This window comes from Solanum stenotomum, chromosome 12 (assembly GCF_019186545.1).
Source record: "Solanum stenotomum isolate F172 chromosome 12, ASM1918654v1, whole genome shotgun sequence".
NCBI lineage: Eukaryota > Viridiplantae > Streptophyta > Magnoliopsida > Solanales > Solanaceae > Solanum > Solanum stenotomum.
The window spans coordinates 32,831,626-32,848,200 of record NC_064293.1 but is presented as its reverse complement, the minus strand read 5'-3'; the positions used below and the strand labels follow the sequence as shown (position 1 = coordinate 32,848,200).

The 16,575-nt window shown below is 35.5% G+C and overlaps 4 protein-coding genes across 4 annotated transcripts; 2 read left to right on the top strand and 2 right to left on the bottom strand.

Moving 5' to 3' along the window:
• Positions 1 to 1,670: 1,670 nt before the first annotated feature.
• Positions 1,671 to 3,822, top strand: LOC125849421 (B3 domain-containing transcription factor VRN1-like). The gene is made up of 4 exons (XM_049529504.1): positions 1,671 to 1,847; positions 2,460 to 2,913; positions 3,022 to 3,200; positions 3,306 to 3,822. Exons 1-4 carry the CDS (start codon positions 1,740 to 1,742, stop codon positions 3,564 to 3,566), a joined length of 1,002 nt encoding a protein of 333 aa, XP_049385461.1. The 5' UTR covers positions 1,671 to 1,739; the 3' UTR covers positions 3,567 to 3,822.
• Positions 3,823 to 6,410: 2,588 nt separating this feature from the next.
• On the top strand, positions 6,411 to 13,049 carry LOC125848572 (protein root UVB sensitive 4). Its single transcript, XM_049528453.1, has 10 exons — positions 6,411 to 7,104; positions 7,752 to 7,898; positions 8,203 to 8,349; positions 10,959 to 11,021; positions 11,103 to 11,179; positions 11,499 to 11,604; positions 11,792 to 11,894; positions 11,991 to 12,142; positions 12,247 to 12,312; positions 12,507 to 13,049. The coding sequence occupies exons 1-10, from the start codon at positions 6,622 to 6,624 to the stop codon at positions 12,711 to 12,713; spliced, it is 1,551 nt and encodes a 516-aa protein (XP_049384410.1). The 5' UTR covers positions 6,411 to 6,621; the 3' UTR covers positions 12,714 to 13,049.
• On the bottom strand, positions 8,906 to 10,127 carry LOC125848573 (uncharacterized). The gene has a single exon (XM_049528454.1). It carries the CDS (start codon positions 9,951 to 9,953, stop codon positions 9,003 to 9,005), a length of 951 nt encoding a protein of 316 aa, XP_049384411.1. The 5' UTR covers positions 9,954 to 10,127; the 3' UTR covers positions 8,906 to 9,002.
• Positions 13,050 to 13,440: 391 nt separating the features above from the next.
• LOC125849189 (uncharacterized) lies at positions 13,441 to 15,883 on the bottom strand. Its single transcript, XM_049529220.1, has 5 exons — positions 15,729 to 15,883; positions 15,583 to 15,635; positions 14,159 to 14,335; positions 13,988 to 14,065; positions 13,441 to 13,906 (listed from the first exon to the last, which is right to left on the bottom strand). Exons 1-5 carry the CDS (start codon positions 15,786 to 15,788, stop codon positions 13,738 to 13,740), a joined length of 537 nt encoding a protein of 178 aa, XP_049385177.1. The 5' UTR covers positions 15,789 to 15,883; the 3' UTR covers positions 13,441 to 13,737.
• Positions 15,884 to 16,575: the final 692 nt, after the last annotated feature.

The following is a 16,575-nucleotide window of genomic DNA, read 5'->3' as shown; positions in this document are numbered from 1 at the left end:
ACAAAATATAAACTCATGGATCAATTATTGTATTAAAATATCTCAAATCATGATATGGAATCACCATATAATTCCATATCATGGTTTTTGGAGAATATGGTATCACCTCTCATGATTTGGAATCATGAGATGGAATCAACATAAAATTGCATGTCCAAACGCTAATTCCATCTCACGATACCATATCGTGATATGGAATATCACATGGCCAAATGCCTACTTAAAAAAAGCGTGCTTGGAGTCTTTTTTTTCTTAAAAAATGTCTGCAGCAAATTTCTCAAAAAAATAGGTACAAATGGGATTCAAACCCGCAACATCAACCTTCTAAAGTTGCCCTCCTATCGTGGCACCACAAACCAATTTTGTTCTCTGGGTGGCACACTTTATATTTATATAAATATATATATATACCTATGTATGTATAGAGTTTCCGTCGCAGTTCGGGGGTGGCGTGGCACCCCCACACCCCTTCATAGATCCGCCCCTGTATATAATAACATATTTTTTAAATTATAAATTTCAAAAAATTCCACGTGTACAGTAAATTGATTAACCTTAAATGAAACGAAGTGAACACTCAAAAAAAAAATCTTAAAATGAGTTCATTTAAGGTTGCTACACTCGTAATTCAAAGTAGACGTTTTAAAAAAAAAAAAAGCAAACCAATAAAAATTACTCTAAGATCATATATAGAACTATGTGAAGTGCCACGCATAAGCTCTGTTTATTCATATATTTTAAAGTTAGAAATTTGAAAATTTACATTTTTAAAATTTATAAGTTGTATTTTTAGATATGCATTTTAATATTTTGAAACATGAAAAAATATTAGAAGAAAGATTTTTCAAAATTTGATACAAAATATATAGGCATAATACATAAATATGTTCGTTAACTTGATTTCAACTGACATCTATTTCCTTTGGTGTATGCAAGGAGACACTTAAACTTGTATAAAATTATACACATACGTCCTCTGTGACATAATATACGTAGGTTGCCACATACAACACAAAATTGTCATATGGGACATCACATAGGACACATGTGTCTATTGGTTCAATTTTATATAAATTTAAGTACCTACTTGTGCTCAGTCAAAATTGGATGACATAAATGACAGTTGAAGTCAAAGTTAAAGGGCATATTTATGTATTATGTCAAACTAAGGGATATGACACAAGTACCCTTAGACTATGATCGAAATCTCAGAGACACGTTTTTACTAAACTAAGGTTTATGATCCCTCCACCCCCACCCGAACTCATGTTTTTTGTAATTTTGTACACATGTTGGCAACACGACACACTATGTGACTCCACTTAGTAGAGGCGCGTGAGAGATATTTGGAGGTCATGTACACTAAAAAGGTATACAAAATCATTAAAAATTTGGATTCGGGATAATAAAACCTTAGTTTAGTTAAAGTGTGTCTCTGAATTTCAATCATAGTCTAGGAATTACCATTTCTTGATTCAATTATTTTCTTAGATTTACCATTTTGCCTCGTAAGTCACATAATTGGTTTGTCCAATAAAAATTTCCCACAATTTTCACAGAATCTATTTATTTTTAAAAAATATGGAATAGTTGTATAATTTTTTTGGGGGGTCTCACAATAGGTGGAAAAGTTCATATAGGCTTTGTTGGGCGACCCTGATAGAAAAATTAGAAAATCCCAAAGAGACTGATAAAACGTACTTATATGCTTACTAAGTTACTGCTGCCCATCCGCAGTCATGGTAAACAAGTTCCGCAAGCAAATTGGTGAAGTCTCTTCCATTTCTAACATTTCTCAACCCAAATTCTGCAAGATCATTTTTAGCCCACATGAATTATGCCGTCTCGTAAGTACTTTCTTCCCCATTTTCCTTCTTTAATTTCTCCTGGATTCCCAATTTTATCTTACTGCAACTCTATTTTCCCTCCTCGTTAGTTGTGCATTTGAATCGAACGATTAGTAATCTAATTCAATGAGAATTTGTTAATAAAATTGGCATAATACATTAATATATCCTTTAACTTGATCTAAGCTGACATTTATGCCCTCCAACTTTGGGCATACCTAGACCGTTAAACTTGTATAAAGTCGAACAAATAGACAGACAGGTGTACGTAGGATGATGTGTAGGACGTGTGTGTCTATGTGATGTTGTGTAGGATGGGCATTGCCATGTAAGACGTGTGTCTGTTTGTGCACACCCAAAATTAGAGCACATAGATGTTAAAGGACTTGTATTATGCCAATTCAATTTGGAGGCTTGGAGGTAAGAAATGAATCTTTGCTTTAATTCAAGAGCAGAAGCTAGCTAATGAGGTAAGAAATGTGCAAGGCCTACAGCTCATTCTCTCAATCAACGTAGGACAATTTTATGTAGGTCGAATATAAAAATACTGTGTGCGTAGGTGTCTATTGCCAATTATGTATGAAACTGAATTCAGATTTCCTTTGAACACAGAGGATTCCAAAAGGATTTGCCAGCAGATATTGCAAGAACATCTTAAACCCTGTGTATCTTGAGGTTCCCAGTGGAGAAGTATGGGAGGTTGAACTGGAACATTCTGAAGGCCACATTTGGCTAGCTGAAGGCTGGAAGGATTTCAGCGACTATTACTCAATAAGACGCGGGAACTTTTTTATGTTCGGATACAATGCTCGTTCTCATTTTAATGTCACTATATTTGATTTTAGTGCAGCAGAAATTGAATATCCACCAGCAGAGATTGAGTCGGATGATTCTATAGATATTTCGGATGTGGTTGAGCATTCTTCTGAATATCTGAGCTATGACCCCGTAGTGCAGGAGAGAAAAAGAATAAGACAAGAAGGGGAAGAAGAGGATGATATTCCAGTTGAACATCAAACTAATGTAATCGATGAAGAAGAGTTTCAAGGGAATGTAGTTTCACTAGGTAAGAAAACATCTTATCTGGTTTATTAGCTATGAACAGAATGAAATCAGTCATCTTGTTACATTATAATTTAATAGTAATACATTGCTTTTGAATGTCTGTTTCAAGTAATAAGTGAAGATTGCGAGGAGCACGAACAACAATCCAACATTGTTACCAGTAAGAGAAAGGCAGAGAGGGATGAAGGGATAGCTGATAACTATCAAAGAGCAAAAGCTTTTAAATCTAAGAATCCATTCATTGTATCTTTTATGCATCCATCGTATGTCTCGAAACCACACACTCTGGTAAGCTATCAAACTTTGTAGAATGCCTGATGTCCGACCCTTTTTAATTCATTGCATTCATATGCACAACCTTAAACTCAATTTATGATTTACCTCTTTTGGCAGTACATTCCGTTGAAATTTGCTAGGATGTATTTCATGGGGAACAGTGGCAATTTAGTGTTGCGTGTTCCAGGGAAAGGATCTTGGCCTGTCAAATGCATTATGCTAAGGAAAGATGCTAAAGTTACTTGTGGTTGGAAGGCGTTCGTTCTGGACAATAAGTTAAAATATGGTGATGTTTGTGTCCTTGAAGTAATTAATGACACTAAGCTTTCCTTGATAGATGTCACCATATTTCCAGGGATTTCTGATGGTACAAACTGAGTCTATCAATGCTGAGGCTTTTGGTTCCATGTTCTCAACACATAGATACATCCTATCAAAGAGCAACAGCTTTTACATCTGAAAATCGGTTCTTCAACACATAGATCCATTCTATTTGCCTTTTGTAAGTTCCTGCCTTTCGCAAAGGGGAGTCCTCCTCCCATTAAATTAGAGAAATTTCGCCCAAAGCATGTAACACCTTAGAGTTTTTTATTTTGTAATATTAGCTTCTTGTATGGAGGGTTTTTGTCATGAACTTCTTGTGTAAAGTTGAGTATGTTCAACTGTGACTATGTATGAGGTGGTAAATCAATGTGTCTCCCTTCATGTACTCTTTGGATATTAATGTTCGAAGTAAGGGTCAAAGCCCAACCCCCGGCATGATGCCATTTCAAATAAAAGGACCTTTTTGATGGTTGACCTCAATGATTTCCAATATCTTGGATTCTACATAAACATATGAATGGTCGATTTGATTCTGAATTGCATTAATGAAGACCAGAAAACACAGTTTGGATATAATATGGAGATACCTAGTTGTACATAGAGTTACTTGTTTGTGAAATATATTCACTCATGAGGAGAAAAAGGAGAAAAATAGGAACATAAATTTATTGGAGTGCCAGTGATATTCCTCGACTGGTGCATGCTAGCAGACATGACTTTTTGTCATCTGCAACAGGCTCAATAAGCTTAGATCTCACAGCCCAAAGATCAAACTTTTTGAGGCTAATGAAGGAAATAGCAACAGATGGTGTCGTGGCCAGCTTGCTCACACCCCAACTAACTCCACGGAGTATCTACTATCTCCCATCAACAGAAGTAGTATCAGGTAACTTTGTCCACCAATGCTTAGACAGTTTCATACGCAGTGAATTTGTGTCTGTAGAAAGTGTCCTGATTTGAGATTTTGGACTACTTTCTTTGTAACCTGAGGTTTCTATAAATGGATGTTCTCATCCACAGCACCAGTACACAACATGGAAACATCTAACCAACTGGTCCTTCATGTGAGGTGATACTCAAATGAATTGTCTTGATTTCTTTTGTTCATATACGTTTCTACCATTCTTTTGGGGAGCTTCTGTATGCAGATATATCGAGCAGGCACCTAAATTAGCTCAAAGTCGAACTTGGTTACAGAATGTAGTTTGATTATCTTGGATAAAACTATCAACAGGATTGCTTTAACCAACAACTATGTTTATGTCACTGCACCCAAGGGTTGTAACCTGGTGTTCAATGAAGTGGGTTGAGCACCCTGTTCTAGCCTTGGTGGACAAAATTACTTACTTGGTATCTATTGCTAGTGGGATGTGGCAGGTATCCTATGGAATTAGTTGAGGTGCATGCAAGCTGACCCAGACAACACAACTATCGTGAAAAAAAGGTATGTTTATGCCACTGTTTCAAATAACTTCAAAAGCAATAGTGAAGGGAAGGTGTCTTATAGCACGCACAAGTAAAAATGATGGTTACAACCATACATCTCTTCAATCTTTGTCTGTTGTAAGAAACAAAACTTCAACTTATGAACCCTTGGTGAGCTGTAAAATGCATTCTTGGAACAGCAAATGCTGAGCTCGGTTGGAAGGAGTTTGTGCCGGAGAATAACCTAAAAATAGGTGATGTTTTGTGTCTTTGAATAATTTGGAAAAACATCTCATCTTTCTTGCTTCAGGTTCCCTTCTCTTTTCATTTTAGCCCTATCTTTTTCCCCCTTCAGGATCGAACATCAATTGCAACGATTCGGTAGATGGCTCATTGGAAATTGGGATAGATGTAGATGAACAACACCTTTCTTTATCTCTGCTTCATCTGCAACAGATATTTTTCTTACTAATCTTCTTCTGTTCACTACCCGTATTGGATTTCTCATAGACCTTTAATTTGGAGGAACAAAGGAGGTTGTAACTAGGTTCTTATTGGAAGTTTGGTTGGATATATGAATCAAAAATTAGTATATTTAAAATGTGTTTACTAAAGGGAATAAAAGTTTGTATGCTATGGGAGGTTGTTGTTTTTTTGTTTTTTTTTTTCATTTTTCATTGTTCTAATTAATGCATATATCTGCATAATAAGTAGACTCACACTTAACTTGTGCATGCACTATTATGTAGATAGCAAACTTGAAACAATAAGAATGAAATAAATGAAAGACCAAATAAGGATTAAACTTGAAGCAGTGGGATTAAATTTGGATTCCTCTTTGGCATAATAATTCCTTCATCAAAATAGAGTTAAAAATAAATGATGTGTTTTGTGATATAACATCAATTTATTAGAGAACAAGTTAGTAAATGAGTCAAGTGACCCATCAAATTCCAAAATATGTATGGGCTAAGCCGCAAGCACAATAATTTCCTACGCTATATAAATTGTTAAGATACTAAAGTATTTTTTATTATTACTTTAATTCATTATTTTTTTTCAGTGTAATTGTATGAGCCTTTCAAATTGGTTGGTTTACAATTTTGGTCCTTAGAAATCAAAATTATATCCAACAGGACATAAATTATTTAAGAGCATAAAGTATAACTTGTGAGATATTATGATGTAAAAATATAAATTTATGCTCATTGAAACGAATATTTGTCTTAAAAATAAAAAATTAAGCTAGCATTTCATCATAGATTTTGAAAATCTATCTTTAAATATTTATTCGTCATAAAATCTTATCAAACATTAAAATCTATCTTCAATTATTTTTTTAAAATTTTCACTCACAAATCCTTAAAAATATTTAAAAATTTATCTTTGGATATTTATTCGTCATAATTTTAATTTTCAATCTCATAGTCTATAATTTAACCGGAGGTAATTTTAATTTTTGGTCATCTAGGTTTCGGACACTAATATTTTCCCTCTAGTTTTAAGAAAAAGTCTCTTTATCAGGAATAGAGGAATATCTACGTAGTAGTGAACCCTGTTATTTCCCGGCGGAAAAGTAAATTGCCGCCGTTGCCGTCGCCGTAGCCGTATTCCGTCTTCAACTTCGTCTTCATTTTCTACAGAACAAGTCAAGAGAATCAGAAACCTCAAAAAGTAAAATTTCATGCAATCCAATTTGTACCCATCAACCCACACCCGTTGTTGTTTCTCATGGAACTCAGACAAACCCCAAATCCCCACACCCAAAATCCTCAAACACAAGTTCAAAACTTCTATTATTTCCCCAGGTGTATCTACTTCTCTGAAAACTTCATTAAATTTTGGAGAAGAAAAGTTTAATAAGCAACAAGAAGAAACTACTCTGCCTTTTTATCTTCCAGTCTCTGTTCGCAAATCAGATAGTCATTCTAGGTATATTTGGGATGGGAAAGACTTGAAGTTGGTATCTGTTGACGGAAATTCTTTTTCTATATCCGATTTCGACTCTAATTTTGAAGATACAGTTCATAAGTTGGTCAGAATTTGTGTTTCGGCAATCAGAAATTTCTTTCTTCCGAGGGAAGTTAGTCGTAATTACCTTGAATACGTGAAGTGGAAGTTTGTTCATCGTGTTTCCAGTTCTGCTCTCCAAGTTTTGGCGACCCAGGTACACTTATTTTTTTGGTAAATTACTGTTATACAACAAAGTTTAGATTTTGATGTTGAATTTTCATTTTTCAGCTATTTAACTAGTTAATATTTGGTATTCAATCTTCATATTCTGGTTATTGAACTTGTAAATTGTTGTATACGGTGAAAGTTTCAATCTTTGTTTCAGCTACCAAACTTGTAAATTATTTGTATGCTAGGTATTAAAGTTGGGATTTTGATGTTGAATCTTCATATTTCGACTCTCAAACTTCTAAAATTGTTGGTGAATGGTAACAAGTTAAGATTCTGATTTTGCATATTCATATCTCAGCTATTGAACTTGTAAAACTTGTTTATTAATATATGGTGAACAGTTCAAATTTTAGACTTTTAGTGTTGAGTTTGGATTCTTCCGTCGGAGCTCATGATGCTTGTTTAGAGACACTGGTGTAATTAGTCATTATGATCTTTGTATGGGGAATTAACCATTTTGTAGTTCACCTGTGGAATTACTCTTTATGATCTTTATGAAGGTACCAGTAGTTTACTTCATATTTGTGTGCCTGCACAATGGGAGTTAGTATCTAAGGTGCAGATCACTCAAATGCCTTCATTGACAATGGCTTGTGTAATCGGTTGTATTTTGCGAATGACAATGTACAGGCTATGTTACGAGCAATTGGAATTGGGAACTCCCGTTCACTTCCATTGGCTGCTGCACTAAATTGGGTCCTGAAGGATGGTCTTGGACGGTTGTGCAGGTGCATCTACACTGCTAGCCTAGCATCTTCTTTTGATACCAATCTTAAGGTATAGCTTTCTAACATAAAACAACAGAGAATAGTTTGTGCAACTCATCTTATAAAGCTTATTTTACTGATTTTTGATAGTCAAAATTCATTTTTGTCCAAAGGGCGGGTCACATACTGATTTCTCGGTTATAAAAAAAAAAAAATCATTTTTATCTTTTGGAAAATGATGCTTATATATCTTCTCTAAAAATGTTGACTTGTACGCCAGAAAGATTGCCAGCTTTTAAAGCAAGATTACCTCAAGAGACTATGTAAAGTTTCATCTGTTTGTTTCTTAATTTGTTTTATGGGATTGGCTGCAGAGAGTAAGGTTCTGTACATCAGTTCTCTTCAGTTTGAGCATTGGAGTTGAATTGTTGACTCCTGTATTCCCACAATACTTTTTGATGCTTGCATCAATTGCCAACATTGCCAAGCAAATAAGCCTTGCGTGTTACCTAGCAACTAGTGTAAGTCTCAGCTACAAAACATATGATGTTATAGTTATATGCACGTGTAACACTTTTGGGATCTGATCTCAAATTCTCCAGCTTTAGCTCTTTGTTATGATACTTGTTAGATGTGAGTTAGTTATTTTGGCTGCAAATGATACCTTTTCCCTTATCTTGCCATTTAGCTGTTTACCATGTTTTATTTCCCTTTATAGTTTCTAACAATTCCACTGCAATTTGACATATAAATTGATTTCTTCAAAATTTTGTTATGTAGAGAGCTATTAAGATCTGAAGTGCCTTTGTGTTATGGTCCCCGGTTATGGATCTAATTATGGGACGCTGCAAGATAAATTCTGAAGTTTTCTTTTTTCTACCTATAATGCTGGTTCGTTAAGAAAGAACCTGCGATCTCTTGAGTTTGAAGTACTCAAAAACTTGACTAATTTTCTGCTCCCCTTTTTCCATTGAATTCAAATAACTTAAATACAACATTGGTGATTAACCACCCACCTAATAANAACTGCTACAGGAAAACACTATTACAGAACCTATTACAGAGAAAACAGAAAAACATAATTAATAGCTACTGATTTAATTTCCATGCATAAAATTGTTGGTAGACTAAAAGGGTACTAACATTACTCCCCTTCTTCAAATCGCGCTTGTCCTCAAGCGCTAAGTGTGGAAAGTAATTCTTCTTCATCGTTAATGAAATCAATCCAGAATAACTTCTTACACTGGTGACCTCGAGTGAATGGTTCATCACAGTTGAAACAAAGTCCCTTAAGTCGTCTTTCCTCCATTTCAGATCTGGTCAGTTTCTTCACAAATCTGACATGTTGTTGAGGTGAGAAATCTGTTGTCTTTGATTTGCAAGCATCTAACAATTGCGAACAAATGGGTTGTTCCTTGCGTTCATAAAGTCGGGATAAACTCATCGCCGTAGCCAAATCTGGAGGATTATGCAACTCAACCTCAATTGCTATATAATCAGTAAGACCGCTGATATAAAGTTCAATTTTTTGTGACTGCGTAAGTGTACCAGCCCGCGAAATTAACTGCTCAAATGTTTCTTGGTAATCTGCCACAGACCCGATCTGGCGTAGCTTAGCCAATTCTCCCAATTTCTGACTTCTGATTGGTGGCCCAAAACAAAGGTTACAATGACATTTGAAGTCATCCCAAGATAGTTGAGGCAGATCTGTCTGTAATTGAAGAAACCAAAGTTGTGCATTGCCCTCCAAATGAAAAGAAGCAAGTCCAACCTTTTCTTCTTCCAGTGTTTGTTGGTGTCGAAAAAAGTGTTCACACCTGTTCAACCATCCCAAAGGGTCCTCTTGGCCATTAAATCGTGGGAAATTCAGTTTTGTATGTCGAGGAATGATGAAACTTCCACCTGTTTCTGATCCTGACCCCCCTGCCACTCTGTTTTTACCCTTCCAACCGCGATTCTGACTGATATGTTCAGTTGAATCAGAATCGACCTTAGAATTTACTAAATCTTGTGTCAGTGCATCCAAGCAAGCATTTGTTGCTTCATGTCTGGCTAAATTGGCTGCACGTTCTTCTTGGAACAAATTCACTAATTGTGTTAGTTGATGTTGAATTTGGTCTCCCATAAACTCCGGCTCTGATACCAAGTTGTTATGGTCCCCGGTTATGGATCTAGTTATGGGACGCTGCAAGATAAATTCTGAAGTTTTCTTTTTTCTACCTATGGTGCTGGTTCGTTAAGAGAGAACCTGCGATCTCTTGAGTTTGAAGTACTCAAAAACTTGACTAATTTTCTGCTCCCCTTTTTCCATTGAATTCAAATAACTTAAATACAATATTGGTGATTAACCACCCACCTAATAACAAGGAAATAACTTCCCACTACTACTAAAATGAGAAAGTGGAAAAATAACCTCCTTACTGCTAATAACTTCTAATAACTACTACTACAGAGAAAACAACTGCTACAGGAAAACACTGTTACAGAACCTATTACAGAGAAAACAGAAAAACATAATTAATAGCTACTGATTTAATTTCCATGCATAAAATTGTTGGTAGACTAAAAGGGTACTAACACTTTGGCATATTCAAAATAGTAGGCTAATAAATATATGCACTTATGAGGCTTTGAATTTCTACTGTGAGGTCCCAGGTTAACTATGGCATAATAAAGCTGACACACTTAATTTGTCACTTGGTTGAATTGCTTTCTGAAAGTGAAATTAGTTGAAGTTGAGTACTCTAGCCTTCTAATTGCTTCTGCTAATGACCAATTCACTTTCACAAGTCCTAGAGATCTGAGAGAAACAATATGTCTTCTGGATTTAAGCGTTTTTTAGAATGTCTGTAACAGCTGGAAGAGAATTGATGCAATTATACCTTGAGTTTCTCCTCTAACATGCAAGTGAAATATGAAATTATCAGGGAGTAACTGCTTGTTTTTGCCAGTTTATTTGGAAAATGGCTATGTTCAGTAATTGACTAATTGTAGCTCGCTTAAATAGCCAAATCGCATGTTAAATTTTTAGTGATATGAATAAGCACAGGTGTCTTCTGGATTTATCAGTAACATTAACAAATTTGAGACAGAATTTCTGTTTGAGAATTTATTGTTGACATGTCAACAGACTGCTGTTCATAGAAGCTTTGCAGTTGCTGATAACCTAGGCGAGGTTTCTGCAAAAGGACAGGTTCTCTACAATATTTCATCATGTCATACTGGATTCTTATTAGTTTCACACTTCCAATCTGACTGTTCGTTTATGTTTCAGATTCAAACAGTCTGCTTTGATAATCTTGGTCTTACACTTGCTGCAACCCTGAACATACTGTCTGCTAATAATCCAAGGTTTGTTTGTTTTCCAACTTGAATTTCTGAAGTGTCAGCTTTTATTTACGTTTTGAAATGATAAAGAGATTCTTTGCATTTGCCTCTATGAACCTATCCATTTGGTCTATCTTGTTGTGCTTGAAGTGGAACAGTTTATACAACTCGGGTCTCACTATTTCCTTTTCACACTGTAATATGAGAAGTGAACATGTGATTTATATCTTCCACCATTTCCTTATACAATAAGATCCTAAAAGCAAGAATTGGTCGACCCATTTTTGTGCTGCTTCTGGTAATCCCTGTAATGTAGATTTCTGACTTCTGAATGATATAAAAGATTGCAAGCAGGTCTAATATTTGTGATGTACCCAGTCTTCTCGGTGCTTGACCTTTTTGGTATTTATCAAGGACTAAAGCATGTGCATCTGCAGACATTAACTAAGGTTGGCCCTCGTTCTCTACTGAAAGCATTTGTATTCAAGTTGAATTATACTCCCTTTTTTTGGCTACTAAACTAGGGTTATATTTTCTTTAAGGAGAAGAAATATGTGATATGACAGTCTTTATTGAGTGAACGTTAATCATCTTTACGTGTTGATTCGGATATCACTCCTTTTACATTAATTCCAGGATAGGCTTAAAATCATTATAAGCACATGGATTCAACAAGGATTTGTCCCATCACCTGAAGAGGTGAGTAAACAGGAGGGTATTGGCTTATCTTGGAGCAGAGGTAATTTTTAATTTGCATTTTACCGTAACAAGGCCTTATTGCTTGGTTAACCGCTACATCATTAGTAGAGAAACATTCTTAATCAGCTTTAATCAGGCAGAGAGCCGTGGTCTATCAGAATTGGTTGCTTAAATCCTAGACGTTGCACAGCAAAGCTATCTGTGATGACGATGCAATCTTTGAATAGTGAAGACTTATATTTCTTGAGCCCAGAGAGTTTGACCAGTGAATTGAAAAGGAACCAGGAGGTATGTATAGCCAAAAAGTAAAAGAGAGTTTTAATCAGGGACAGACAAGCTGTTACTCTTCTGAATGTGTTTCTTAAGCAGTTCTTCTTGCTTTGCTATTACAGTATGGTGTCCTACTTTCTCTGCGGGAAGGGGCAGACACTATAGCTGTGATCAGGGGCATATTGCATGTAAGATATTGTATCCATCTCTTCTCATAGTAATGACTTCATCAAGTAGTAATGATTTTCCTTTGCAAATGAACTGAGAGATACTGGTAAACCAATAGTTTTACTTCAAATAACATATCTAGCAATGCTTGTTCTTGCTGAGCTCTTTATAATGGTTAGTATTCTTTATAATAAACTATTCTGGTGATTGACAGGCAAGTTACGTCTGCAAGGGTATAGAAACTTGTGGTAGTTCTAGTGCAGTTCTCAAGCAATGGTTTAACCTGGTTGAAGATGGCAAGAGATTAACAGTACAAAACTTGAGTTTCTTGTATGAGCAAATGTTGTCTTTGGGTTGGGCATGTAAGAATATTCTGTTGAGCACGCAGGAGCAAGCCCGCTATAGTTTTATAACTGACTAGCATATATCTACCTTCTTCCGGTTATGGTTGATTTGCTAAGAGGAAAGCGAATGAGGGTCAAAGAAACCAAGACAAGGAGATTTTGTCTTTCTGTCCTTGTATTTGTATGTAATCAAAACTTTGGGCATCGAAAAGAGATGCCTTATACATCTGTGAGTACTGGCTGCATAAAGAGAGCAGCAAGTGTTGTACAAATTTTGAGTAGCTTTCTTGTCTTGTAGATTAACCGATTGGGGTTAAAACTGTTATCCAACAGACTATTGTTTCCTCATTCATCCATTTTGTCTAAAAGGTTTTGTAATCATCTCATCTAAGAGCTTGATAAACATTTTATTTATGAATATACGTGCTCCATATAAGCGAGTCAGATTATTTTTTCATGCCAATCTAGTGGAGATCTTTAAGACATTGTCTAGCATAAGATTGGAATTCAACTTTTGATACTACATTGAATTAGCAGTGATCAAAATTCAGTAGATATATAACTTGGAACTCTTTTCTCAGCTCTCTAGATACTCCAATGTATGGCACTGAATTGGAACTTCGAACAATATTAAAGAGGCGGGAAGAGAAAATGAGGAATAAGATTAAAAGGTGAAAAATTGAACCCTCACAAGGCAACCAACTTAGATTTTGGAAGTCAATTTGCCTAGCACCAACCGAGAATATCGCTAGTCTAAAAAAAATGGTTGTCATTTCTCAAACCTTAGCAAACTTGTATAACAGATTTAGAGGAATATCATGATCATTAGAAGCAATTCATAATCTTGTGCAACCACTTAATGATTCAACACTTGACAATGAGACTGTTGCAGTATAAACAGCTCAGTAGTTCCTACCCACAAGTATCAATAAAATTGCAATATACCATCAAAAAGTTGTTACATTGTTTTGTTTTTTTGGTTTACCCATCAGTGTCCAAAACCAGCTCACCATTTAACACCTCTACTAGCATATTTCCCATTATAGCAAGCAATACCACATTGACATCAGCCCGAGCTAAAATCTTCAAATTCATCACCTATCATTTGGTACGTAGCAAGCCAGATGTAGATAGGAGCCGTAATGCTTGACTGGAATTGTTCAGAACAGCTGATGATCTTGACACCTGCATCTTGCGTTTCTTCAAGAATGCCAGCGAGCTCTCTAAGCACGGAGGAGGTGGTAGATCCTTCAAAATAACTGGTCCAGACCTGTAGCAAACATACAGTGAGTAAATAAGAGCGAGTTATCAATATCATATTAATTAAACAAGAAGAGAGCATGATGCTCACCCAGATCTCTTGGATCTTTTCTTTTTAGATGTAGGCTGCTTCTCATGTTCTTCCTCCGAGTCTGACGAGAAAACTTTCCTGCACACAATTGAGTACCCTTTTTCAAGAATTGAGAAGAGTATGAGAAGACCGGAACTACCAATAAACCAAGAAATGCAACAACTAACTTACTTCTCACGAGCTGCAAGAATTTTTACAATCTCATCAGGCAGCATCCCTCTATTGTCCTTTGACTCCTGGGCATTTTCAGGTTCTTTTGTGTCTTCAATGCTTTCATCATTTTGTGTAGGTCGTGGAGTTAACTTTTGAGCCCATTGTCTACGACGTTCCTTCCTTTCCCGAACAACTCTACAACAGAACAGTCATTTCATGACTAATGATGCAACGGCCATAAGTTGCTCACGTTTTGCAATTAAAGGCTATAATCCCCGGGAAAAAACTACCAAATCAAACATGTCGAATTTTCCACGAATATCCCCAAATGAATAAAAGTTCATAGGTAGCTTACATTAGTTTTTGGGACTTAGATAATGGATCATCTTTAATGTTATAAATAACAGGATCAAAGGACCATAAACAAATCGAAGTTGACATCTAGATTAGGCTCTTAGAAGAACTAAGAGGACCTGCATGGCAAATAGAAGAACTTCCATATTTCCTTGAACCTAATACTGATTAGGCTCTTACATGTATCCTCCAAACCAACTGAACAAACCAGTTTGTAAGGACAAAACATTTCTAGACTAGAGCACATATACCTGAATATCAAGCCTACAACAACGCAGTGATATAATACTTGTTTACTTCTCAATTTACGAAAAACTCTTTTTCTCCTTTTTCTCCCGTCACGATGCTTTTGAACAGGAGTTCAAATCTCGGTGGAACCTTTTACTTTAAAATAAAAACACTTTTGTACAGAAATGCAACTTTCTCCAATTCAAACCTTAAGAGCTATGAAGTAAATAGCTTCCTTAACAATTAAACTAATTCAATACTGATCACCAGATAAATTGAGCAATTATGCCAGAATCCAACAAACACATTAACCTTGGTATGAAAAAATGAAATGCCATGTTGAATTTCAAAATTGGCAGAAAAAAAGTGAACACCCTTGGGTGTGGCCTAGTGATCAATGAAGTGGTTGAGAACCATGTGGCCTCAAGTTCTATTCTCATCGGAGACAAAAAAACACTAGGTGATTCTTCCTATCTATCTTAGCCCTGATGGACAGAGTGATCTAGTACTTGTTGCTTGCTGGTGGGAGGTGACAGGTATACCTTAGAATTAGTGGAGGTGCGGGAAAACTGGCCCGCGGTTATCGAAAGAAAAAAAGTGATCTCCCATCTTCTCAAAGATACAAGCTTTCAAATTAAAACTGAGAATGATCCATGATTTTAAGTCAGAGAGCGCACTTGCATCCACTACAAAGCAGGATATCAAACAAAGTTCAAGTATTTATCATACTCGGATGGCTAATAAATAAACTAGTGCTAAACTAGCATTACAGAAACCTTAAAAGAGCTGAATTTTTAACTTCCAATTACCTTCCCTCGAAACAAAACAAAAAATCAAATCAAATTATGAAGAAAGCATACCTAGCCTTATGTTGTCTTTCAACTTTTGTAATCTCCTCATTGTTTTGAATTCCCTGCAATGAAAACCAATTAGCTCAACTTCTTCGACTACATCTGCTATCGCAAAAAACAGTAATTTTGATAAGAGATTTCAGAGTTAAACAAACCTGTACGGAAGTTAGTTCTTCCGGCGCATCGGAATCACTATCTTCTCCTCTTCCCGACATATCGCTTGAGCAAAGTATCGCACTTTGGCAGAGGGTTTTAGGGCTAGGGTTTTAGAGCACAAGTGAAGGAGTGAGTTAGTGTACTTGTGAAATAAATTTTCGGGTTACCCCAATTTTAGCCCAAATGTTAAAAACATCTCATACTTTAGTTTGGTTCGAAAATCAGTGATGATGTGTGATTAATTATGTTGAATTGTTCCTTGATTTGCTACATTAAAAATAATATGTGTTGCATAATTTTTAAGAATAAATTATTTGCATATAAAAAGTACTCGCAAGAGGATGTGATAACTGAAAAGTAAGGTATACAAAGGGTGTTTTGCGTAATTTTTAAGAATAAATTATTTGTATATAAAAAATACTCGCAAGAGGATGTGAAAACTGAAAAGTAAGGTATACAAAGGGTTTGATAGGTAATTTTGTCATTTTAACTATTTTATTTGAGAAATATGATCCCAAAATAATTATTTCACTCGGAGGCAACGATAACTTATCCAGTACTAACACTTTTTTTCATATGTAAATAAAATTTATAGTTCTTATTACTTTTTAAATCATTTATATTCATATAACGATTATTGTCATCAACATAAAATTTATTATTACTTCAAATCAATTCCTTCTTTTCCATTTATATTCACCAAATTCTTTATTTCTGATCAAATTTATTTACCAACCAAATTGACCAACAAATGGCACAAAGCAACAATGTTGGTTCGTTTCTCGGTCATATGATTGAGAAATGCAAGTTCAACGTGAGAAGATTGTCTATACTACGTGGGGGGTA

What these genes read in the sequence shown, in the direction of transcription:
- LOC125849421 (XM_049529504.1), top strand. Translation starts at nt 1,740, where the DNA reads ATGGTAAACAAGTTCCGCAAGCAAATTGGTGAAGTCTCTTCCATTTCT. An exon ending in CACATGAATTATGCCGTCTC is followed by an intron (nt 1,848 to 2,459) that starts GTAAGTACTTTC and finishes CTTTGAACACAG; the next exon opens with AGGATTCCAAAAGGATTTGC. An exon ending in AGGGAATGTAGTTTCACTAG is followed by an intron (nt 2,914 to 3,021) that starts GTAAGAAAACAT and finishes GTCTGTTTCAAG; the next exon opens with TAATAAGTGAAGATTGCGAG.
- LOC125848572 (XM_049528453.1), top strand. Translation starts at nt 6,622, where the DNA reads ATGCAATCCAATTTGTACCCATCAACCCACACCCGTTGTTGTTTCTCA. An exon ending in CTGTCTGCTAATAATCCAAG is followed by an intron (nt 11,180 to 11,498) that starts GTTTGTTTGTTT and finishes ATGATATAAAAG; the next exon opens with ATTGCAAGCAGGTCTAATAT. An exon ending in AATTGAAAAGGAACCAGGAG is followed by an intron (nt 12,143 to 12,246) that starts GTATGTATAGCC and finishes TTGCTATTACAG; the next exon opens with TATGGTGTCCTACTTTCTCT.
- LOC125848573 (XM_049528454.1), bottom strand. Translation starts at nt 9,953, where the DNA reads ATGGGAGACCAAATTCAACATCAACTAACACAATTAGTGAATTTGTTC.
- LOC125849189 (XM_049529220.1), bottom strand. Translation starts at nt 15,788, where the DNA reads ATGTCGGGAAGAGGAGAAGATAGTGATTCCGATGCGCCGGAAGAACTA. An exon ending in AAGAACTAACTTCCGTACAG is followed by an intron (nt 15,636 to 15,728) that starts GTTTGTTTAACT and finishes TTTTCATTGCAG; the next exon opens with GGAATTCAAAACAATGAGGA. An exon ending in GAAAGACAACATAAGGCTAG is followed by an intron (nt 14,336 to 15,582) that starts GTATGCTTTCTT and finishes GTTCTGTTGTAG; the next exon opens with AGTTGTTCGGGAAAGGAAGG.